Below are 21,934 nucleotides of genomic sequence, written 5' to 3'. Positions count from 1 at the left end.
TGGGAACTCTCTTTAGCGGTTGGTTTTATGGTTTCTCAGGAAATCTCTTGATTTCTAGTAAACACAAGATGTGTACTCAATTAAAGTGACAGGAATCCATGAAGCTCTTGTGGCATACCACTTCATAACCAGCAAACTGGGGAGTGGAGATTTTATTCACCCTGCATATAAAAAGAGGAGACACTTATTTTCTCAAGCTCCCTTGCTGTCTTCTGTTCCTGGGTTCTACAGCCAGGCCCCTGCATCTCCCTCCCTCCCTAACTCCAGCCTCATGATCATCACCAGCCTAGAATGGGTATAGCTTACTCCCCTAAGTTCTCTGCAGAGTCCAGGTAACTAACTGAAATGCAAGTTGAAATGTAAAGGAAATAGTCATCTATAGAAATGCTATAGCCAAAAGTTATCGTTCTACCATGGACCCAAAGAACACTCCAAAGTCACTTGTGCACTCAAGGGAGATCTCTAGAGGGAAAGAAAGGGCTAGGAAGGGAAGACATACACTGGGTTTCTAGAACTCAAGGCACTAGTCTAGTTTATCTAGCTGACTATAGTGTGGTCAGTGGCCAAGGTCAGAAGTTCAAGTCTGATTCACAGTGAGGTCTCTGAGTCTAGCATTCTGAAGACTTTAGCCTTGGAAAACAACTCAAGTAGGGCTTGGTAGTTCATGCCTGTAGTACCAGCCACTTAGGAGGCTGAGGCAGGAGCACTGCTTGAGCTCTGGAGTTCAGGGCCAGGCTGTACAGTAACATAGCAAGAGACTGTTTCAAAATAAAAACAGGTAACCAAGAACAAGAAAAAAAGCACCTCAAAGTTCTGCCACCCTAAGGGTACTGTTCTATTTGTCCCTAGCCCGATGCTCCCAGAGCCATTTTGTTTTCATATTGAGCCAATCTCTGTCTTCTAGTCTTTCCCTCTGGAGTCATCTCTCTTAAGAGAGATTGAATTAATATTCCAAAAATATTTCTGACTGTCACTTCCTGGCTTAAAAAAAAAGAACCCTTCACTATCTCCCCATTGGCTATAAAATACAAGGCCAAATTCCTCTTGAAGGAGTAAGTTTTCCTCTGCAGCCTGGTTTCCCACTGTTTCACTCCAGGCCTTTGCTTTTTGCTAAGCACATTCTGTCCTTGCATTCTGTCCCTTACCATTTCCACAACCACCAGGCCCCCAAACAGCTCCCCATTAGCTCCCACATCCTCTGGAATGTTAATGTCCCATTCTAGCCACAAACACACCCTTTCTCAACTCTAGAAATATATTTTTTTCAATGACATCATTTTGCAACCTCCCAATGAATTTAATCTAAATCTACACTGTCTACTATGACAGTCACATGTGGCTTTTTTTTGGCCAGTCCTGGGGCTTGAACTCAGGGCCTGGGCACTGTCTCTGACTTCTTTTTGCTCAGGGCTAGCACTCTGCCACTTGAGCCACAACACCACTTCTGGCCATTTTCTGTTTATGTGGTGCTGGGGAATTGAACCCAGGGCCTCATGTATACAAGGCAAGCACTCTTGCCACTAGGTCATATCCCCAGCACATGTGGCTTTTTAATAGGGAAGAAAAAAATAATGATGAAGCTGGGTACCAGTGGCTCATGCCTGTAATAAGGATCTTGGTTTGAAGCAAGCCCAGGCAGAAAAGTTCCAGTCTCCAATTAACCACTCAAAAAATGCAAGTGGTGGGGCTGGGGATATGGATCTCAATTCCAAGTATCTATTTAACATTCTTTGTTACTGTTCTTGTTGGTTATGGGGCTTGAACTCAGGGCCTGGGCGCTGACCCTGAGCTTTTTTACTTACAGCTAGTGCTCTACCACTTTGAGCCACAGGGCCACTTCCAATATTGTGATAGTTAATTGGAGATAGCCTCACAGACTTTCCTGCCTGGGCTCCCTTCAAAACTACAATTCTCAAATCTCAGCCTTCTGAGTAGCTAGGATTTCAGGCATAAGCCACCAGCAAGGGGCTTCTATTTAACTTTTGAGACAGAGTCCTGCTATACAGTCCCAATCTTTTTCCTCAGCATCCTGAGTGCTAGGAGTGTGTGTGTGTGTGTGTGTGTGTGTGTGTGCGCTAGTCCTGAGGCTTGAACTCAGGGCCTGGGTGCTGTCCCTTAGCATCTTTTGCTCAAGGCTAGTGCTCTACCACTTGAGCCACAGTGCCACTTCCAGCTTTTTCTGAGTAGTTTATTGGAGATTAAAAAGTCTCACTGGGGGCTGGGGATATAGCCTAGTGGCAAGAGTGCCTGCCTCGGATACACGAGGCCCTAGGTTCGATTCCCCAGCACCACATATACAGAAAACGGCCAGAAGCGGCGCTGTGGCTCAAGTGGCAGAGTGCTAGCCTTGAGCGGGAAGAAGCCAGGGACAGTGCTTAGGCCCTGAGTCCAAGGCCCAGGACTGGCCAAAAAAAAAAAAAAAAAAGTCTCACTGATTTTCCAGCTGGGGCTGGCTTCGAACCACCATCCTTAGATCTCAGCCTCCTGAGTAGCTAGGATTACAGGTGTGTGCCACCAGTACCTGTTTGTTTTTGCCCTTTTGGGGGGACAAAGTTTTGTGGTGTTTCCCAGATGGATCTTGAACTCAAGTTCCTTTCACCTCAGTCTCCCTAGAAGCTGGGAATACAAGTGTGCACTACTGCACCTGGTTAAAAAAAAAAATCCAAGCAAACAAAAACCATACAAATGAGTCATGAGATCACTGGGGAAATTTGAACAATGACTGGATATGAGATTAGAGAATAATTGTTAATTTTTACAGTATGTAAATAGTATATTGGTTATTTTTTTTTAAAAAAAAACCCTTATCTTTGGGATGCACATTGAAATGTATTCACAGATGGCATGGCTGGGATTTGCTTGAAACAACTTAGGGAGACATGGGACAATGACAGGGTGGTGAGGCTGCAACCGCTGGACTCAAGTTGGTAGTTGCTGGGGTTGGGTGATGGGTACATGGAGGCATCCTTGTCCTCTTTTACTGTGTTTTGTTTTTCATTGAAAACAGGAATTCTGTCCTTTTCTTATTGGGCCAATGAGTTCCTGAAGTTCCCTTACCTCTGAAATCCCATTGCATTTGGCACTGTTCAATCTGGGAGCTGTCAGGCCAAAAGTCTCCAAGGGGGAATTGAGCTCCTTTCAGCTGAGGGGATCTGTGGCTGTACTGTATTGGAGCTTGAGGCTGAGGCAGATTCCTAACTTCGTAACTTCAACATTTTCCACCTCATACTACATCGCTTCTGAAGGAGCTCAAGGAGGGCCTAGCCTCTGTTCAAAGAGAGGGGACCTAGCTGAGGGCCCATCTACCCTAGACTCAACATAGGGAGTTTGACACTGAGTAACTCTGATTCCCTAAAGGCTCTCGGTGACCATGGCAGACAGCAGCTTGTTGCTGGCAAGCTTAGGAATTTCATAAGCTTGTCGGGACTTGGGCTGCCTGTTGGACAGGTTGTTCCTTGGGCAGGACTGCATATGAAGCCAGGCCTCCAGCTTACATTTTTCACTTCTAATTATCCATAGCTGTTTGAAGACTTTTATCCTTACCACAAATATTAGCAAGGCTGACAGAGCTGCTTTCCAGAGCCAGCTCCATGTACCCACTCCCATCCATGTTCTTTTCCCCATGACACAGATACAAGTCAAAACTCAAAGTAGTGTAAAACTGTTTATTTCATTCTAAATCAAATCACTTTCACAACAGTGAAAAATCAGAGACTGGTCAAGTGTGCTGCTATACATATTGCATTTTCTGACTGTGGTCAGGACCTGGTTCATAAGGGTGGTGGGGGTGGGGGTGAGAACACAGACAAAACACACACACAAGGAAAGAAGAAAGCTGCCTTGGCAGAGGGCTGCATGGTGAATCTGCAAGGGGATGGGGGAGGGTGCCTGTTAGGGCTGAGCTAGCAGTCCCAAATTGGCTTTCCTGACCCAGCCTCTGGCACAGGGTAAGCGTGGGGACCTACAAGGTTCACAATCAAAGGGCACATAGCCAACCTAGCTTTTCTCCCAGTGTGTTTCTAAATGTCTTTGCTGGTAGAGCCCTCCTGGGCTCACTCCATTCCATCATAATCCAAAGGATCTGTCCTCCTACCCACAAGTCTTTTCTTCTACAAATCCAGTTCTGTTACGCTCAACTGGCTGAAGTTCTCCCTCTACTGGTTGGGGCCACTGCAGAGGGATCTCATCAATTCTTTCTAGAGTACAGGCATTCCAGGAGCCCCTTTGGTGACTTCCAGGGAATAAAAGGAATGCACTCCAAGGGATGTGCAAGAAGGTTTAAAATCCAGCAGGCACACTGAAAAGCTGGTGGCTTCTTCCTACCAAGTGGACTCAAGAACAAATAACCTACTCAATACTTTTTATTTTGTCTGTTTCAACACTGAACTCTGGCATTGGCAGGTGGAATGGAGGGGGATATCATTGTGCAGAGGGAAGGAGGGTCTCTTGTGTCATCCTGGTCTTAAGTCAAATTTGGGAGTAAAAAAAACAAAACAAAGCCCATTAGGGAAGGCTTTTTCCCAGTTTTTGGGCACTGAAGGGGTGAGCCAGGAGCGGTGTGGGCTAGAGAAGTAAGCAAGAGGTTCCTAATGGAAGTCCTTCTCTCATCTCCACCGAAGTCTCAAGGAAGGTGAGATTCACAACCTGTTTGATTCACAACCACAAGCTCAGAGGAAAAAGCTTGTGAAATTGGGATTCCATAGGAAGGAAGGCCGCATCATATCCATGTCCTGAAGGTCCCCAGCTTGCCACGTGTCTTGACAGAGCATCAGGGGCTGCTGCTGAGAGCCACAGGTTTCCCTGGCTTCAGGGGAACTCTATCAAGCCCTACCCAAAGCAGGGTCGCAGGGTGGTGGTCTCCCACTCCCTGCCTGTTTATAAAGAACAACTTGGTGTCTGACACTGGTGTCCTCCATATCAGCAGGGTGAACCTCCAGCTTCCCTGGGCACATTCTGAGAGAGGATGCTCTCAGAGCCTGTGCTATGTGTTTGGTGGTTCCTGCACCAGAGCTCTGAACCCCACTGAAGGCTGGACCTCGAGGTCTTTCCTAATGCACAGCAGTCAATCTCAGCTTCGGCATAATCTGGCTGTTTGCCCTCTGGAAGAAGGGGACAGGTGCCCACAGTTTTGAGGGGACAGCTGATTGGGGGAACACCTGCAAGTAAAATGACATATCTCCTCAGGGACAAGCTATGCGAGGAAACCAAGAGGTCCTTTAAACTGTTTTCTGGAGCCACAGACACTGAGCAAGGTCCACAGCCAATAACAGATCTTCGCATCTCTGGTGGATTTGTGAAGTGGCCTCAGCTTCCACCGCTGCAGTGATCATCTTCCCAGGTCAGCAGTTTCCTGTGTCTGGGCTGAGGAAAGGGAGGGGAGCAGCACTGGGACCTGGAGGCAGAACTTCTTGGTGCAAGTAGCCCTGGCTGGCTTGGGGGGGGGGGTCACTAACCAACGGATATTTAAAGAGATGAAAAAGTTTCCATAAATACCATTTGGTTCATCCCTTTGTTTGTGTAATATAAAACTCCAGTGAAAGAAACCCTCACCGTTTCTTTCCTCCCATCTCTTCCCTGTCAAGAGTCAGGACCTGCTGAATAGGCTGGAACAGGATTTCAGGGTGCCACCCATGAGAAGGACTCAACTCCAAGGCCTGAGGTTACAAAAGGGTGTTAATGCGTGGGGGCACGCGGTGGGGGTCCTCGCCAACTGGTCTTGAGTTTCCATGTGTCTAAGAGAAGAAAGACTCCTTGAAGGGTTACTGACCCTGCTGAGTTCAGAGGTCAAGGTTAGCCAGAAGAAGGAGTGGCACGTCACCAGTCGAGAGGCCCTGCCATGGATGTAGACAGGAGCCCAGCATTAGGCAATCAGGAGCCAGAACATGATCACCAGGGCCACAAACAGGAAGAGGCGTGACAGGAACTGCTCATCCACATACTGGGGTGTCCCAGGGACAGCTAGAGAGAAGGAGGGAGAGGGAAGGCTATCAGAAGGTTGTGGGATAACACTGCCCCTTTGGGCCACAAGTAGAGGACTGCAATCTATTTCCTTACAACAGACCCCCGCATACTAAAACTACTTCCAACCCTCAAATGAAAGGAGGCAACAGAAAAATATGTGAAGCAATAGAATAACGAGGACAAGGTCTCACATTATCCCAAAAAGGGTTGGCACACAAATGCAAATAAACCAGTTGACTAGCAGGAAAGTCCTAGAAGGAACAAGAGTAAACAAAAGCTACTGGTGTGCTGCGCCATCTCTGCATTGTTCTGCACATGACTTGGTAGATATCATTCTTCCCATTTTGAGCAAGTAGCAGCTGAAGCACAGAGTGTGTCCTGCTCAGGTGAGAGGCTCCTGGGCAGAGGCAGAGGCGTAGCAGTACCCTCCTTCCACTCCACATGCTGCCCAGGGGTGCCTCACACCTGTCTTTTCCTGAACAGGTACCCCCACAGCAACACAGATATAGAACTGGGGTTTGGACCTATGCCCCCATTCCTCTTCATTCTGAGAAAAGCTACTATTTTGAGATCCCTGTCCTGACTTTGGAGGAAGAAGGGCAAGAGAATCATCATCCAAGCTGGGTGAATTGTACCGAACATGATGAGGAAAAGGTGATTGTGGTAGAGGAAAAGGAAACCCAGAGTCCAGCCTGGCTGGGGAATTCACTGGGAATCCAGGCTAAGCCTTGGACTACGTTAGAAGGAAGCAAACTACCAGGATGGCTCTGGCTGGCTCTACTGGGACCTGACCTTCCTCCAGAGCCCTGTGGAGTCTCCTGAGAAAACAACACATGAACAGGAGAGAGTGTTTCATGTCCGAAGGAATCAAGGGTGCTTTTGTTATCTCTTGGTGCTGGACTACACCCCATAGTTGAGTACTCATGCAGGCCAACAGTCAATAAAGACTTATTGATCACCTACTATGTGCCAAGGCAGAGTAAGGCAGATAACTTCTGTGTGGAATTCCATCACTTCTGCACCCCAACACTGTGTTCCAAAGTGTAGACCCCATAATACAGATCTTGCAGGGGTGTCAGCATCAAAAAATCCAAGACAGGGCTGGGAATGTAGCTTAGCGGTAGAGTGTTTGGAGAGCATGCATAAGCCTTGGGTTCGATTCTTCAGCACCACAAACAGAAAAGGCTGGAAGTGGCGCATTGGCTCAAGAGGTAGAGTGCTAGCCTTGAGCAAAAAGAAGCCAGGGACAGTGCTCAGCCCAGGCCCTGAGTCCCAAGCCCCAGGACTGCCCCCCACCCAAAACAAAAAAAAAACACAAAAAAAACCACAACAGGGCGCTTACTCTGAATGCAGCTGGGATGGACAAGTGGCTGGAGGGAGAAACAGCAACGAGGGCAGAGATAAGCACAGTTCCCAAAGGGCTGAGGCTTGGAGTGAGCCATGTCCTGTGTCCAGAGGGAAGCTAAAGAGATACCTCAGCACAGAGGTCCTGACTCCAGTGGGTCACCTTGTCCCTCTCAGCTCCCACAGGGTCAAAGTGGGAAGTACTTATAGAGGACTAGGCTTTTCCTCAGCTGAGTATCACTGATACTTTTTCATTCTATGGACATGGGGTATATCTATATCTTGGTAAACATTTTTGAAAACTTTGATCTGTGAGACACAGCTACATGCAGACATATTCATACTGATTCCCTGAGTTTGGAATGGAGAGCATTCTATAGACACCTGATACTTGAGAAAGGGCTCAATATCATTGGCATGAATACCAGTAGTCTGGAAAGAATTTAAGACATTTTGGAAAGGATGGTTATTTGTGGAGTAAGAATCACCTGTAACTTAGATACTGCCAAATTCCAAGGTGATTTCAAGCAGGATTACTAAAGTATCTTCTTGGTTTCCCAAGGAAGTTAGGCTTACCTGGAGGAGGCCGCCCATCATTTATGTTAAATGCTGTGGCAAATATCCCAAAAGGAAATGCCCCGATTCCAAAAGACATCTGGAAGCCACCATCTCCAAATCCAAATCCTTGAAACCCCTGTGTGGAAGAAATGCAGTTCAGAGAAGGAAACTAAACAGGTTTCTCCCACATCTGTGGAACAGGAGACAACTCACATGTCATAGCACCCATGCCTACCCTCTGCCACCTGTTTCTGCCCATCTAGATCCCAATACAGAGGAACTATGGCGGCCCCTCTACCTTCCTAGCTTAACTTTAAGCTAAGGAGCTAGAAATGAGCCAAAAAAGATGAGTTCTTATCAAAAGCTCTGCTAAGGAAAGTAGTTAGGGGTCATAGGGCTTGAGGTTATTTTCTAGGCATGCTTTATAACACATAACTGGGAATAACCTCCAACGACAAAGGAGCATCAAAATAAACTATACATTATCTGTAATAGCAAAAAATAAAAAGAACTGTCAGTGGCTAATAGTAGAAGTCTTAAGTTATCAGACAAAACTGTTTCAGCATTGTTGTGACAAATACATGACAACACCTAAGTATATGGGTAAATGCTGTCCCTTAGAATTTTCTTTTAAGGCTGGGTGCTGGTGGCTCACACCTATAGTCCTAGATATTCAGGATACTGAGATATGAAGATCTCAGTTGGAAGCCAGCCCAGGCAGGAAAGTCTATGAGACTCTTATTTCCAATTAACTACCAGAAAACCAGAAATGGAGCTGTGGCTCAAAGTGGTAGAGTGCTAGCCTTGAGCAGAAAAGCTCAGGGACAGGGACCAGGTCCTGAGTTCAAGCTCCACAACCAACAAAATTTTTTTTCCTTTCAATTTGGGTGTGTTGGTACGCATCTTATAGCACTTAGGAGCTTAGGCAGGAGGATCCTGAGTTTAATGTCAGGATGGTCTATATAATGAGACACTGTCTCAAAACAAAGCCAGAAACCAAAAACTTACTTTTTTTCTTTTCATATTGTCACACAGAATTTTTTTTTTTTTTTTTTTTTTTTTGGCCAGTCCTGGGGCTTGGACTCAGGGCCTGAGCACTGTCCCTGGCTTCTTCTTGCTCAAGACTAGCACTCTGCCACTTGAGCCACAGCGCCCCTTCTGGCCATTTTCTGTATATGTGGTGCTGGGGAATCGAACCCAGGGCCTCATGTATACGAGGCAAGCACTCTTGCCACTAGGCCATATCCCCAGCCCCGTCACACAGAATTTTAAAAATGTGAAACTTTGCTGGGTATGGTGACTCAAGCCTGTAATCCTAGCTACTTGGGAGGTGGAGATCAGAGGATTATAGTTTGAGGCCAGCTGGGCTTAAAAGTTTATGAGACTCCACCTCAATCAATGGCTGGGCAGTGCTGCATTCCTGTCATCCCCAGCTACATGGGGAAATACAAGAGGATCCTAATTCAGGGTCCACCAACTAGAGAATAAAGTGAGAACCTACTTAAAAAATAACCAACACAGGGCTGGGAATATGGCCTAGTGGTAAAGTGCTTGCCTCATATATATGAAGCCCTGGGTTCGATTCCTCAGCACCACATATATAGAAAAAGCTGGAAGTGGCGCTGTGGCTCAAGTGGTAGAGTGCTAGTCTTGAGCAAAAAGAAGCCAGGGACAGTGCTCAGGCCCTGAGTTCAAGCCCCAGGATTGGCAAAAAACAAAACAAACAAAAAATAATCAACACAAAGGTGGGGGTGCTGAAAGGGAGGAAGGAAAGGTGAACAAATGCAATCATGCTATTTAGCACATACTATGTGGAAAATGAACTATGTAACTTGAAGGAAGGGGGTGACATAGTCAAAAAAAAAAGAAAAAAGAAATGTACTCATTACATAACTTATGAAATGGTGACCCCTCTGTACAATACCTTCATAATAATAAAATTATATATTTTTAAAATAATCAACACAGCTGGGCATTGATGGCTCAAGCCTAAAATCCTAGCTATTCAGAAGCTGAGGTCTGAGGATCATGGTTCAGATCTAGAGCCTGGGCAGAACCTTCAATTAACTGCCAAAAGTTGGAGGTGGAGCTGTGGCTCAATTAGTAGAGTGCTAGCATTTACCAAAAAACTCAGTGCCCAGACCCTGAGTTCAAGCCCTAGCACTGGCACAGAAATAACCAACACACAAAGTGGGTGGAGGCATGGCTCAAGTGGTAAGGCAATAGCAATTTTGTGCTGATTTCAATTACCAATACCAAAAGAAGGGAAACTGTACTTTTTCTGATAAAAGAGATATGCTTGTTGTAAGAAGTTCATACATTACAGGAATAACTGATTAAAAAATGCCTCCTATTCACCACCTTCCAATCTCAGCCACCACCATCAGCAGTTCGGTGTCTCAGTGTGTCAGCTTGTTTTCTCTGCTCATTTTTCACATGAAAGGATTCAGTAGGAACAATAATAATGCAAATAAGCATTCTCTTACCCTTTTGTGGCAGCACTGGAGTTTGAACTCAGGGCCTCACACTTGCTAGGCAGGTATTCTATAAGCCAAGCCTCTACCCCTTGATGTGGTGTTAGTTATTTGTGAGATAAGGTCTTAACATTAAGCCCAGACCTGTCAGGACTAAGATCTACTTGGTATGTCTTCTATCGCTGGGATGACAAATGTATACTATTGTGCCATTGGTCAAGATACAGTCTCACAAACTTTCTTCTGCCCAGGCTAGCCTCAAAATCAGATCTCCCCCAATCTCTGCTCTAAGAAGCTGGGTTTATAGCATTGAGTCATTATATGTGCCTCAAGTCCTATTTTCAAAGTGTGAACTCTGTTGAGCACAGGATTAAATGCTAAGATACATATATTATGTTTTGTGTTTTTGTCTTTTTTTCCCCTACCTTTTTCCCTTCCTCCCTCTCTCCTTCTTTCTCTCTTTCTTTCTTACCCCTCTCTCTCTCTTTTTGCCAGTCCTGGGGCTTGAACTCAGCGCCTGGGTGATGTCCCTGAGCTACTTTGTGCTCAAGGCTAGAGCTCTACCACTTGAGCCATAGTGCCACTTCTGCCTTTTCTTTCCCTGAGTGGTTTATTGGAGATAAGAGTCTCACAGACTTTACTGCCTGGGCTGGCTTCCAACAATGATCCTTAGATCTCAGCCTCCTGATTAGCTATGATTATAGGCGTGAGTCACTGCTGCCCAGCTTTTCTTTCTTTCTTTCCTTTTTTTTTTTTTTTTAAGATTGTGTCTCACTATGTAGCCCAGATTGACCTCAAACTCTCCCAAGCTTGGTTTAAAGGTGTATATGACCATGCCTGGCCCATGTTTAATTCTTATATTAGCATCATGTGCATTTTATTGATGCCACACTCATGTTTGGAGAAATGAAAAAACTTGACCAAAGGGTAGAGTTTAGACCTAAAACTAGATCATTTAATGAAGAAAAAGAAAAAAAAAACTTCTGCTCTTAAATTACTATGTATGTCTTTTAACATTTTTTGTCCTGCCCTGTATTATTGGTAAGATTTTTTTTCAGGACAATGATAAAACTGACATTTGTAAATCTTTCACAGGTCACAAAAGTGGCCAGGCATACAGGTCCCATACCAAGCAACCCTACCACTTCTTGCTGAGCAGCACTACCTATAAACCTAACAGATGATTTGCTAAGAGTGAAAACCTACTGGAAGAACCAACTGGTTTCCATCTCCTCGGTGTAGAAATGCCTCCTGCTCAAATCCAGTATGGCTGAGTCTCAGGGCTCCTGGGACTAAGGCTACCTTACTGGGGAAAGTGCAATTATTTCATCAGGAACTACAGCTGCATTTGTGCAGTCCTGAGGACAGATCCCTTCTAGCAGTATCTATATGATCCTACAAAGTTCTCATTTGGTGTGTTTATTTTCATGGGGCAGAATATACACAAAGTATTACTAATAGCCCTAGGTATGTATGAATGCTAGAACTATAGTGTGGCCATCAAGGCCAGAGCCTCTGGCTTCCTTGAGCTTCTGGTTCCCATGAACTGCTAATGCAACCAGAGCCTGAGAAGGTTAAAGACTGTTGTCCAGTAGTTAAGAGCAGGGATTCCGTTATCATCTAGATCTGGGTTTTCAGCCTTGTCGGTGGCCCTGCACAAGGTGTTTCATGCTATCTGCACCTCAGTTTCCTCTTTTGAATAGTATGTCTTAAATGAGATCACACATATAAAGCTTTTAAATTCAACTCTGCCCATATAATAATCATTCAGCAAGAGCTGACAGACTCTCAATTTGTATCCAAACCCTAGACTCGAAAATCCTATTCTAAAGAAGGAAATATCCTTATTCAATTAAGAAAAAAGAAGGGCTGGAGGTATGGCTCTGTGATGAAGAGCTTGCTTATTAGCAAGTACAAGGGCCTGTGTTCGACCACAGTAGCACCTAAGGTTGGGGGGAGGGTGGGAAGCAGCTGCTAAACATCCCACAATGAATTCATTACATAAATTAAGTCTATACAGCTAAGCACTAGACATTAAATAAAATATGCTTGGCAATATAACTGCAGTAACATCTCAAGCTGTATTGTTGAAAGTGTTCACTGTGAATGTGTGACCTCTATCAGGGCAGGGAGTGTAGCTGTGTCCCCTGATAAATTATCTGTGCCTGGAATAATGAGTAGCATGCCAAAGGGACTATTTGTAGAATAGAAGAAAAATCTTAAAAGTTACAAAACAGGAGCCACATGGTATTTTTTTAATTATAGAAAAGTAGGCCGGGCAGCACTGGCTCATGCCTCCTAGTTACACAGGAGGCTGAGATCTAAGTGAGGATCAGTGTTCAAAGCCAGTCCAGTTGGGAAAGTCCGTGGGACTGTTATCTCCAATTAGCCACCAAAAAGCTACAGTGAAACTCTGGCTCAAGTGGTAGAGCACTAGCCTTAAATAGATAAGCTAAGGGATAGCACTCAGGTCTTGAGTTCAAGTCCTAATACTGGTGCACATGTACAAACACAGGAAGCCAGGCACCTGGTGGCTCTTGCCTGTATTCTTGACTAATCAGAAGGCTGAGATCTGAGAATCATGGTTCAAAGCCAGCCCTAGCAGGAGAGTCTGTTAGAATCATAAAAAAAAACAGAAGTAGAGCTGTGGTTCATGTGAGAGGGACTAGCCTTGAACAAAAAAAAGCCAAACCCTTCAGGGACAGTGCCCAGGACCAGCACAAAGGAAAAAAAAAAAGGATTAAGACATGAGCTAAATAATAATACTCTCTATCAGAGAAAGAAAAGAGAGAGAAGAGATTGAAGGGGAGGGGAAGGAAAGGAAGGTCAGAGTGTTCCTAATGGTTATCTCTGGATGGTATGGCTAGAAGTGATTTCCCCTAGTCTTTTCCTTTTTATATTTTATAAATTTCCTTTTACTTGTATAATCATGTGTTAAAAGGGAAACTTCTAAAGGGCTCATTTCTAGAAGCTTCTAGAATGTTGCTCACCCCTCTATTCTCTGGCTCTGGCCTCTGGCCTTGGGGACGAGGAGGGGTCTTCTCTCTGAAAAGAAATGTTATGAAGTAAGTCTACCACAGAATGTTTTAAGCTGCTTCCTGTGAGGAGTAGAAGCTCTTCACCAAAAAGGTCAAGATCTTTCTTGTCAAGCACATAAACTTATGCAGAATTAAACCAAAAACAAAGTCATTATTTTACATGCAATTTTTTCCAACATCATATAAAGGAAACAGACTATATACATAAAGGAAACTACAAAATATTCATCAGATTTGCACCACAGCCTAATTCCTGCAATTGAGATCCTGACCCAGACTGAGAGATGGAGTTGCTCTCCCATTTCCCTTCCCTGCTCACAGATACCAGAAATCCCAAGTCCCAAGGGAAGCAGAGGGCAGTTAGCCGAAATGATGGAGATTCAGGGTGTCTCTATTTACCTCAGCAGTACTTCCTGTTACTTCTGGGCCAGTACTCCATGCCACTCCCACCACCCAATCTCACCAACACTCAGCTGAGGGCTTGTTACCCATCAGCCAGTAGGTGGGAAGGATTAGCAGAATGTGGTGGGAACATGGGTGAGAGCAAGTCATGTGAGGAAGACTGTGTCAAAGCGGTGACTTTAGGGCTCCCATAAAAGACAGGCAGAAGTGAAGGAAGGGCAGGGATGCAGTGTGTCTGAGCAGCATTGGGGAAGGCAGAAGCAGCAGAGCACAGAACAAAGACTGGCAGAAGTGCAAGGGCAAGCCCTTTAAAACAAGTCTAGTATATCTGCTGTATAGGGTATGTTGGAGGGCGGTGAGAGAAGGGAAAAGATGCTTCTGGAGAGGTTTGGGGAACCAGAGCATTAAGGACCCTTAGTACTTGCACTTGGAGGAGGCAGAGCCCACCCACAACTCCATTTCTAAAATCCCACACTCCACAAAGCCATCTAGACTCCTAGTTCCCTGTCACATCATACTTCCTACATCACTGCTGGTGAGCCTACTCTCACAGCGCTTGGCATGTGCAATGGTGATGTGGTCTTGGGCACTGCTGTGTCCCCAGGCCCAGCACACTGCCGGATCATCATATACAGTAGATACTACTACTATAGTCCAGTAAGAAGCAACTTTAGCTCCTCTCCTGTCCCCTCTACCCCATCCTTCCTGGCCAGCTGTCATTGGAACCAGACTGCCTCAAAAGTGAGCGAGCAATCATCAAGTACCAAGTAAAGGGAAGGAACAGAAGGTGCTGAGTAAAAGCGAATTCACCTCCAACAGCAGAAGTAAGTGTGTGATATGCTTCTAGATCTTACCTGGGGTCCTGCTGTCCGGTGCTACCCCTGCCATAGAGAGGAATGACCTTGTCTCGACTGATGCCAGCTTTGCAAACTGGACACACTTGCCTGTTAGGTCTGGTCTCCAACCACTGCAAATAAGAAAGAAAAATGCATGAAAGGCCCACAGCCACCACAGAATCATCCGTCAGAGGCAGCAAGCAGGAGAACAAGACCAGCTGCTTCTAAGTACATGAGCAGGAAACACCTGGAGGAAACTGACTCTGCACTTCTAACACTCAATAAATATTTACTAGTGGTGAAATCAAAATTGTCTTTAAGTAACACATAATTAAACAGACTCCTCCATTCTTTGTTTCTCTGGAGGGTCTACCAGCCATATAGTAGGAAGGAGCCTCAGATCAGACAGCTAGTATGAGTTTAACAAACTTTGAACTTTTGCCCCAAAAGGAACAATGGTATTACCCTTACGTAAATCATGTTTTTCTTTCTGTGATTTTTCTCTTTTAATAGCATGTGCCCAACAACTGTGTATTCCCCATCAGGACCTAAACGAAAGCTGATAATTTTATGATTATTTACTATGTGTTAAAGGACAGATTTTTCTCATTATCTAAATCTGATTGTTTTGTAGGAACTGTCTTTGATTTTTGCACTGAATTCTATCCCCCTCTTCCAAAACCACCAAAAAGAATTCTCCTTCGAGTTTTTGTAGGTCCTTTCACTGGTTACAATGGAAATATTTTGCTTAAACTAGGCACAGTGTCTTAAGCCTGTAATCTTAGCTACTTGGGAGATAAGAGATTGAGGGATCACAGTTCAAGGCCAGCCCAGGCATAATAATTTTTAAGAGCCCACCTCAACCAATAGCTGGCTGCAGTAGCATGTACCTGCTATCTCAGGGAAGTAAAAATAGGAGGGTTGAAGTCCAGGCAAGTGTAGGCATAGAAGGAGACCCTAACTTGAAAATAAATGCTGTGAGGTACTACATCACAGGTGGCTCACATCTATAATCCTACTTAGGAGGCTAAAACTTGGGAAATATGGTTTAAAGTCAGCCTGGGCAAAAAAGCCTGTGAGACTCTATCTCCAAAATAACCAGCAAAGAAATCCAGACTAGACACCTTGCTTAAGTGGTAGAGTATAGCTGAGCAAGAATATGAAGTCTTCAGTTCAAACTACTGGCACATGCATGTATGCATGCACAGGCACACATGTGTGCATGCACACACACATACAAAACCCTAAACAACCAATGCCAAAAGGCCTGTCAGCGAGGCTCAAAGGGTAAAGCACATGCCTAACAAGTATAACATCCCGAGTTCAATCTCTAGGGATGAAAACAAAACCATCCAACTAACAAAATTTGCTTAAATTTCTTAAAAACAAATACAAGATGGTTAAAACTATGCTATACCTATGCATAATATCTGCATAGACAATGAATAATTTCAAATGTATATTTTTCTCAATTTTTACTTATTTTGGGTATAAGAGATCAAGCCCAAGGCCTTGCATATTCTAAGCACACACTGGTAGCACTAAGCTATACCCCCAGAGCCTCAAAGTTTATTTAGAACATAAACTGTATCCAAAGATTCAAGGATTATATGAATGCAGATCAAAGACTTTGGGGATATAGAGCAGTGTTTAATGATTTTATATCCTTCCTTATGTAAGTGACCTTCTTCAACTAGCAGAAAATATTTGGCCCCAAGTTCCATTGGGGTCAAAATGCTCATCCATAGCTCCCCTTCTCTCTCCCATCCAGACTCTGAGGCTCTCACAGTCTATAACTTGTCCCTCCCCCACATTCCTATAAGGGTGGCAACTCTACTGCCAACAACCCTGGAGAGAAGTTGCTGGCAGAGATTATTCACACCCAGTTGTGAATGTAATGCCAACCAGTTTTCATAATAAGCCCAAAACTGGGAAAGCAGACTTTTTTCACTTATATAAACTCTGTTGATACAAAAAAAATTTCCTTTCTTCTTAAAATTTTCAAGATCTTTCAGACTGTGTGTGGGAGAATGTTGATATGCGAGATGCTTTTTATCGCTGCAGAATCTTATAAATACAAAGGAACTAATATATTACCAAATCCAAACCAATTTACAGATGAGGAATTGAGACACAGAGAGGTAGTGGCTGATCAAAGCCAAGATATCCACCAATAGCAGGGTCAGGACCAACTCAGGTACCAGAGAGATCCCTTTATGACACTGAGTGCCAGTCACCAGCAGGTTTGTAAAAAGGGTAAGTACAAAAATGAGCCCAGGTACAGGGAGATTGCAGCTTCTGACAGAAGTCTCTTGAGATTATGGATGTCTTGTGCAACCACAGGTGATGAAAGACAGAGTAAAATGAAATGCATCTTACCTGATGTAAACATGGCCAACTGTGAGTCCCCAGGGCAATGAGTGATCAAGGAAGGAAAAGGAGAAAAAAAGAAAAATGGTTTTATTAGCAGAAACACTTGAGGAGTAAGAATGGGAAAATTGGAATATTGTGGTTCCACTGAGGATCTATAGAATTATTGAGCTAAAGTCATAATAAAAACAAGATAGTTCAGTTATGAATCTAGTTTTTACTCCTGGTAAGTTTTTACTCCTTTATAGTTTTTACTCCTTTATACATGCAGACCCCCAGGCCAGACCACTCACAATTTATCTACAAGTTAGCCTTTGAGAAGTTACTGCCTCAGAAGGAATCCAACCTAAAAGTGCTTTTGGCATGAGGATTCACAGGAGCTCTGTCATGCAGTGGGCACTCACATGCGTGCGTGCACATTCATACTGTCTTGTGCCCGAAGTAGATGGGTCCCTTGAGTTCAAATAGATGTGTGGACTCCCAAGATGGCAGATCCACTTGAACAAAATGTTCAGGCTGTTCTCAGCCTTAAGAGCAATGCTGGCAGGGAGTAGCTCAAAAGTTCCCTTCTATTCTACAAACATTTTTTAAATAATGGAAAGGATGGGGAACTGACTGCCTTCAGCTTACAGAGCTGCTGCTAGATGTTTTATTATTATTATTTGTTGTTGTTCAATGTTTTTATTTTTCAAAGGATGAAACCCATGCTCAAAAGCTCGCAACTACTTGTACCAGGTGAAAAACCAAGTCTCTGCACTTCCCATTTACTGCTCTTTCAAAAACCTAACACTGCATATTAAAAAATGACATAGAGCTGAACCAAAGGGTATACAATTCCAGATTTTTAGCTTTTAATTCACTCATTCATTCATTCACTCATTCAACAAGTATCTACTGTACTCCTACAACATAACAGAACAATAGAAAATGCAGAAGTGGTTTCTTTGACTCACAGCCCCATGAGTCTACTCCCACTGGGTAAATCTTGCACTCAGGGGTAGCTCCTTTCCCAATTCCTTAACCAGGTTAGCTTCGCAGCCCAGATATACAATCTTTCTAAACACATCAGATGCCTCACATCTGACTCCCACATGTACCCATGATGTCACTGGAAGGCAGAAGGGGCTACCCCACATCATGACAGACCTCCACCCGCAGCTTTGTTAAAGGCTAAGGGCAAGAAATGGAGATGAATGAATGGCTCTCAGAGGAAAATTCAGGAACTGAACAATGGTGGGGATTCTTACAATTTATTAAGCAACTACTGTGCTAGGTGATAAGTGAATAGGTTTTTATCTGCTAATGTCACTGGATGGTCACATGACCTTACCAGGAAGTAGAATTATTTCCACTCCGCAGATGAGAAAACAGAAGAATTGCTTAAGGACATCACCCTTTATTTTACAATCTGTGTTCTTTCCAACAGTACCCATTCTTCTAATTCTTAACCAAGTCACTCCTTTCAAGATCTTACTTTTTTTTTTTTAATATGGTACCCTGAAGAATTTCTAGTTTCTAGGTTAAGGCTGATTATAGTGATTTCTTTATACAACGGCAACCATTAGGGGGAAAGCTCCCCAGGAACAAAAATCTCTGCCTTATTCTCCTGATATACTAATAAATTCAGATCATTTTCCTCTTAAGATGTAAATTACAGGCTGGAAATGTGGCTCAGAAGTAGAGTGCTTGCCTATCATGCATGAAGCCCTGGGTTTGATTCCTCAGCACCACATAAAGAGAAAAAGCCAGAAGTGGCACTGTGGCTTAAGTGGTAGAGTGGTAGTCTTGAGCAAAAAAGCAGCCCAGGACAGTGCTCAGACCCCGAAGTCAAGGCCCAGGACTGGCAAAAAAAAAAAAAAGTAAATTACCTCTATGTCCTTTTAGTTTAATCAGAGATTGATAATCTGGCCCAAACCTCCACAAATATTCTTGTTTCCTTACATACCCACCTCCCATTCAGGGTGCAGTGAAGGGGCATACAGTAGCCCAGGGGCTCAGATGAGCCCAAGAATGCCCAGGCCTGGCCCTCAGACACACACCCTTCACCTTACCTGCCATTCTCTCCTCTCTATTTTCAGATTCCCCATTCTTCAAGGTTCGGTTCAAAATCTCAATAGAAAATATGGAAATTTAACTTTCACATAGGTTCTCAGAGCCAGCCAGGGCTTCTGTAATCATGGAGGTGGTGAGGACACTGATCCTGCACTGCCTTTGATATACACGCATACATAAACTATAGTGACAATTGGTCTTAGCTAACACACAGTATTGCTGCATTCCATGCTGTGTGCTCTTCTAAACTTTTTATATGTTTTGGGGTATTAAATACTGGCAAATCACCCTGCAAGTGGAGCAGTGTGTATAAGCACCCTGTCCAAGGTCATCCAGTAGGGAAGTGGCAGAGACAGTCTGCCCACAGTCCAGTCTCATAATCATTAGGCCACACTGCCTCTAGGCTCAGCACAGCAAGGGGCAGGTAGTAAACTAAGGCTCTTAAAGGAGAGATGGGAGAGGACCAGGTTAGAGACAGGACTTGTTTAATGTCACCTGGCTCATTAATGCCAGAGCAGGGATGGGAATTGAAATCTCTGCCTCTGAAACAAAGTAGACACAAAGAAGCCTTCTTCTCCAAAGCTGCCAGTGTGTGGGGACAGCAGCAGGGGTACTGACCAAAAGAGGTGGCCACACAGGCTGATGACGGCGTCCTTGGCAGTGTCCAGGCATATGTTGCACTCGAAGGTGCTGTCCTGCCCTCCACTCTCACCAGTGCCGTTGCTGCTCCCACTGGGTCCCCCTGCACTGGAGTTCTCAGGGGATGCAGAGGCTGAGGGCCCCTTGCTTGCCATCCTTGGCTGTTAGCAAAGTGCTCGGTGAAGATTCTTCCCAGGAAAATTCTGAAAAACAGAAAGCCCTCAATTGCCCATTTCTGCAGCATACTTCCCCTGTATTCCAGGCCAACACCTGCATCTTCTCTCAGTTCTAGGCTGATTATGACAGAAACCCTGAATAGACTTCCCAGGGGGCTGCAGGAACAACACCCATGGGATAGTACCCATGAACTTCTCTTTAACATGGCCCAGAGTATAGATCACAAATATACAAATTGCAACAGAGCAGCCGCCACAAGGTTTCAATAGAAGATGTCTTGTTTTTATATTCTTTTGTAATACCAACCCAGATGATAAATATATGCTCAACTAAGATAAACTTTCAGGCTGTCCTCTAACTTTGGACAGCCTCTGTATTACCCTGAAGGGAATTTATCTGCTCAAAGCTGTGATTGGTAAATAGCAGAATATAAAGCAATTCCTCTAACTGTTAAAGGAAGCAAGGAAGAACCAGATGATGGCCTTCCTCATTGAAATCTTTCACATGCCTCCTTCTGCCATGCTGGAATACCACCTACCTTATTTTGTCTAAATATGTCAACATTTTATCCCCAACACATTTAAAGAAGAAATTTATGTTTCTTCTATAAAGGGAAAATCAGTATTACTCAGTATAAGTGAAAGATAAATACATGCGTAATGAAGGGAGAGTTGTTTATTCTAATCTGTACACTCATGCTATGCTCTGGGCAATCTTGATTAGATCTAATCTCTCCTGGAAAAGTGCAGCCTGACTTATATTGGCTAGCTGATTCATAGGGAACTGAGACCAGGGCTCATTTGTATTTAAACCATTTTACTATGGCCAGGCACTGTAGGCTCATGCCTATAATCCTAGGTATTCAGGAGGCTGAGAGGTGAGGATAGTGGTTTGAAGTCAGTCCAGGCAAGAAAGTCCCTAAAACTCTTATCTCCAATTAGGTGCCAATAAAACTAGAAGTGGAGCTGTAGAACAAGTGTTAGAGCACTTGAGCAAAAAACTCAGAGACAGACAGCTGAGTTCAAGTCCTAGGGCAAGCACCAAACCCCAAAACAACAACAACAACAACAACAACAACAACAACAAAAACCCACTTTACCACCACAGACCAAGTTGACTATCAAATGTCAGCAGAAACAGAGCATTGTTGAATCCAGCCAGTGTAGAATGACATCAATACTTAGAAATTCTGAGTATACATTAAGAACCTGTCAGGAACCCAGCCAACATCATCATTTCAAAGACTGCAAAAGAAGGAAATGGCTACTATGCCTGGCTACCACAGAGAACTGAAGGCTTGGATGCTGGCCTTGCCCAGCCTCCGATTACTAAAAGGAGCCAGCTACTCCTGTCTGGACCATTCTTCTCTCATCTGTGAAATGAGGCCCTGAACTACATGGTCTCCTAGGTGCCCACTTCTTTTCAGCTTAGCCTGTGCTGCTCCAAGTGACCTCACCCACTACTCCCAAAGCAGATAGCCCCTCCACAAATCTAGGACTCACCACTGGAACACCTGTAGATCACCCTATTTCAGCTTCCCAAGTACAAAGAAGTGAGGACCAGTCTTCTTCAGTCCAAGAGGCCTTCCACTGAGTTTTTACAGGGCAGCCTTGGAGCTTGGTGCTAGGAATATCTCTCACTATAGCAGCAGCTTAGTGACTTGATCAGAGAGAGGAGGCCACTCTCTACCATTTTTTCACTTAGTTACATCATTTTGCGTTATGTCCCAGAAGGGCGGCTGGCTGCTGGCACGATCAGTGGCTTGCTGGTTTCACTCAGCTCCACAACCTTCTCCCTGACCAAACTTTCTCCTCCATATACATCTGCTCTTGTCATCTAAGGACAGAACCAGCTTTTCTAGTCATTACCGACCTAAGTATTTGAATTAGGTCTTTCTCTTTCTTTCTTCCCCTTTGTATATCTCCTGAGGATCAAAGCCAGGGCCTCACACAGGTTAGGTAAGCACTCTACTTCTGAGCTATATTTTCAGCCTCAGTGCTTCCCTGTCTCCAACTTCTCAAATCTAGAACTAGGTTATTCTCATTCTAGAGATGACCTGCTGAAAGTGTATTCTATAAACTTT

General features: G+C 44.3%; 1 protein-coding gene across 2 annotated transcripts in view; it reads right to left on the bottom strand.

Moving 5' to 3' along the window:
* Positions 1-3,651: 3,651 nt before the first annotated feature.
* Positions 3,652-21,934, bottom strand: part of Rnf185 (ring finger protein 185) — a 35,992-nt gene continuing 17,709 nt past the window's right edge. The window contains exons 2-7 of one of the 2 annotated variants that reach the window (XM_048343328.1): positions 19,654-19,877; positions 16,993-17,011; positions 14,632-14,744; positions 13,328-13,382; positions 7,882-7,999; positions 3,652-5,958 (exon numbers count right to left, since the gene is read on the bottom strand). In XM_048343328.1, coding sequence (XP_048199285.1) covers positions 5,861-5,958; positions 7,882-7,999; positions 13,328-13,382; positions 14,632-14,744; positions 16,993-17,011; positions 19,654-19,829 — 579 coding nt within the window. In that variant the 5' untranslated portion in view covers positions 19,830-19,877 and the 3' untranslated portion in view covers positions 3,652-5,860. Of the gene's footprint in view, positions 5,959-7,881; positions 8,000-13,327; positions 13,383-14,631; positions 14,745-16,992; positions 17,012-19,653; positions 19,878-21,934 lie in introns of those variants that run through there. The other variant, XM_048343329.1, reaches the window with a different exon arrangement.

This window comes from Perognathus longimembris, chromosome 3 (assembly GCF_023159225.1).
Source record: "Perognathus longimembris pacificus isolate PPM17 chromosome 3, ASM2315922v1, whole genome shotgun sequence".
NCBI classification, from domain to species: domain Eukaryota; kingdom Metazoa; phylum Chordata; class Mammalia; order Rodentia; family Heteromyidae; genus Perognathus; species Perognathus longimembris.
This window is presented reverse-complemented; position numbering and strand designations above follow the sequence as displayed.